Source organism: Toxoplasma gondii, chromosome VIIb, assembly GCF_000006565.2.
Source record: "Toxoplasma gondii ME49 chromosome VIIb, whole genome shotgun sequence".
In the NCBI taxonomy this organism is placed as follows: Eukaryota; Apicomplexa; class Conoidasida; order Eucoccidiorida; family Sarcocystidae; genus Toxoplasma; species Toxoplasma gondii.
In genome coordinates, this window is record NC_031475.1 from 4,488,107 (window position 1) to 4,490,284 (window position 2,178).

At 54.4% G+C, this 2,178-nt stretch overlaps 1 protein-coding gene across 1 annotated transcript; it reads left to right on the forward strand.

The window, feature by feature from the left end:
* Positions 1–452: 452 nt before the first annotated feature.
* TGME49_256700 (hypothetical protein) lies at positions 453–2,128 on the forward strand (the record flags this gene model as incomplete). Its single annotated transcript, XM_018781117.1, has 3 exons — positions 453–582; positions 640–962; positions 1,124–2,128. 3 exons carry the CDS (start codon positions 453–455, stop codon positions 2,126–2,128), a joined length of 1,458 nt encoding a protein of 485 aa, XP_018636952.1.
* Positions 2,129–2,178: the final 50 nt, after the last annotated feature.

Genomic DNA, 2,178 nt, shown 5'->3' on the forward strand with positions numbered 1-2,178 from the left:
TTGTTGTGCGCTCGGCTGTTTCTAGTGTTGTTGCAGTCTGTGATTGCCCGGAGGACGTGGTTCGAACAAACCTTTTCAACGCTCAAAAAACCCGGGGGCGCTCGCCATGCATTATACTCTGATGTGCGTTACCCCCATTGATTAAAAACCCTCGGGCCATTGATTCATAGAGAAGCTTGAGATGCCGTTAAGTCGGTGACGTTGCGCTTCAGTCACAGCCACAGTCCCCTTCTCACTGGAATCGATCACCAGGGTTGGCGCATTTACATGCAGATGAAATTAGGTGCGCGACATAATCATCTGGGCAAATATATGCACCTCTGTGCGACAGCAATACGGCGTCGAGCAGGCGCCGGCCAGTCTGTCCACCTGGCCGACAGAACAGTGAGCCAGACAGTGAGTTCCGGCATGTGAGTTGCCTCAGCGGCAGGGGGTGGCTTCAATTTAGCCTGATGCGGAGGCACCACGCGCCATGGCGGGTGCTGGTGCTGTGTTTGAGTTTCAGTGTGCAGCGGCTGCCGACAATGGCAGTAGATTGCATTCCAGCGGTGGTAATACTTTCGTGGTATTTCAGTGCGTTAGGTAAGAGTGTCACACTCTTCCATCCTTTCCAGGCAGTTAATCTGCTCGCTGCTGCAGCTGCAAGCACCTCTGAAACCACAGCTGGTGATGATGAAGCACTTCCAAGCACGTCACAAGCTTCGGGACGAATCGCATCGTCGCCTCGCTCCCCTGACACAGACAGCCCCTTAAGTGGTGATGCCAGGTCAGACTCAAAAGGTGACGGTGGCGTTCAGTCGCAGGAGGAGGCGAGGCGAGAGCTGGATCAAATCATGACTAAGGTGAACAGACTCCAATCGGCGAAATATGTCGAACGGCTAATTGTGGATCACAAGCGTAATCGCTGGGCAACATTAGATTCATACCTGCGAATGCAACGAAAGGGTGGCGCCGCGTCTATGGTGAGTGAGCTTCTGACAGTGTTAAATGTACCGGTTGCGCCGCCGTTGTGGATGGCCCGCCACACTGGCTGGTCGTTAACGTTCCGTGTTACCCATGGGCCATGCCCTACGAATACCGCTTAATCGTCGTTCTTCTCATACTTCTGATTTGGTTGTGGCAGACTCCTGAGGAGGTGGCGATGTTCTCGGAGAGGTATGAAGAGCTGAGGGGCGCTAAGCAGCAGGAAATAGGGGAGCGCAGAGCGAAGCTATCCGAGCTTACTATGGAAATCAAACACCTGAAGCTGAAGATGCGCACGATTTTGCGCAGAGTTCCTGAACTCCGCCGTGTTGTCGACTTCCGCAGGCGCCAGTGGCTTCCCACCGACCCAGGGAACCCAGGAGACGTCGGCCTATCAGGGATGTCAACGCCGGTAACGGGTTCTGGTACGTTGCCTGAGACTAGAGAAGAGCTGGAAGATCTAGTCACTCAACAGAGGCGCGTAGTAAAGAACTATTTAACACTGACGGCACAACGGCGAAAACGTCTCCGAAAAATGATCCAACACAAAGAAGGACTGCTACAGGAACAAAGTGCTAGCGCTTCAGAAAAGCCCGACGAAGGAATGAAGAACCAAGCGGCCGAGTTACAGGCAGCAGAGAGTGATCAACGTCGCATGGAGGCGGACGTGAGTAATGCGGAAGAACTACTGCGATCCGCTCGAGAGGTCCTGAAAACTTACCAACAGAAGCTGCGTGAAATGAAACGCAGACCACAACGGCGACGGAATCCGTTGCGTTCTGTCAAACGCAGCCCGCTCATCACGGGTCCGTCGGTGACGGCCGAGGCTCAGTCAACATCAGACACGAATGTGTCTGACGCCGGGGAAGGCGGCAGCAATGCTGGTTCGACAGGCATTACAGGCAACGTCCGTGGCGACGTCCGTACGGCCCCACAAAGGGGCGCGTCAGAGGGAAGGCTGGCTTCAGACACCTCGGCAGCCACTCCAACACCGAGGGAGCCTCGCCCGAGTCAAAGCGGTAGACGGAAGCGAAAGGGGCAAGGTGAGAGAGATGTCCCTCTTACTGGAATTCTGTTGAAAGGAAACGGTACTCGGTGCCACTCTGGAAGAGCCCCAGTAGATGGTCTTGGATTCTCTGGCGTGAAGAGTGAGCACACGTGTTGATGTGAAACAAACATGAATTTTCTGTCTTGCTTACGTGCCCAGAGCTCTAC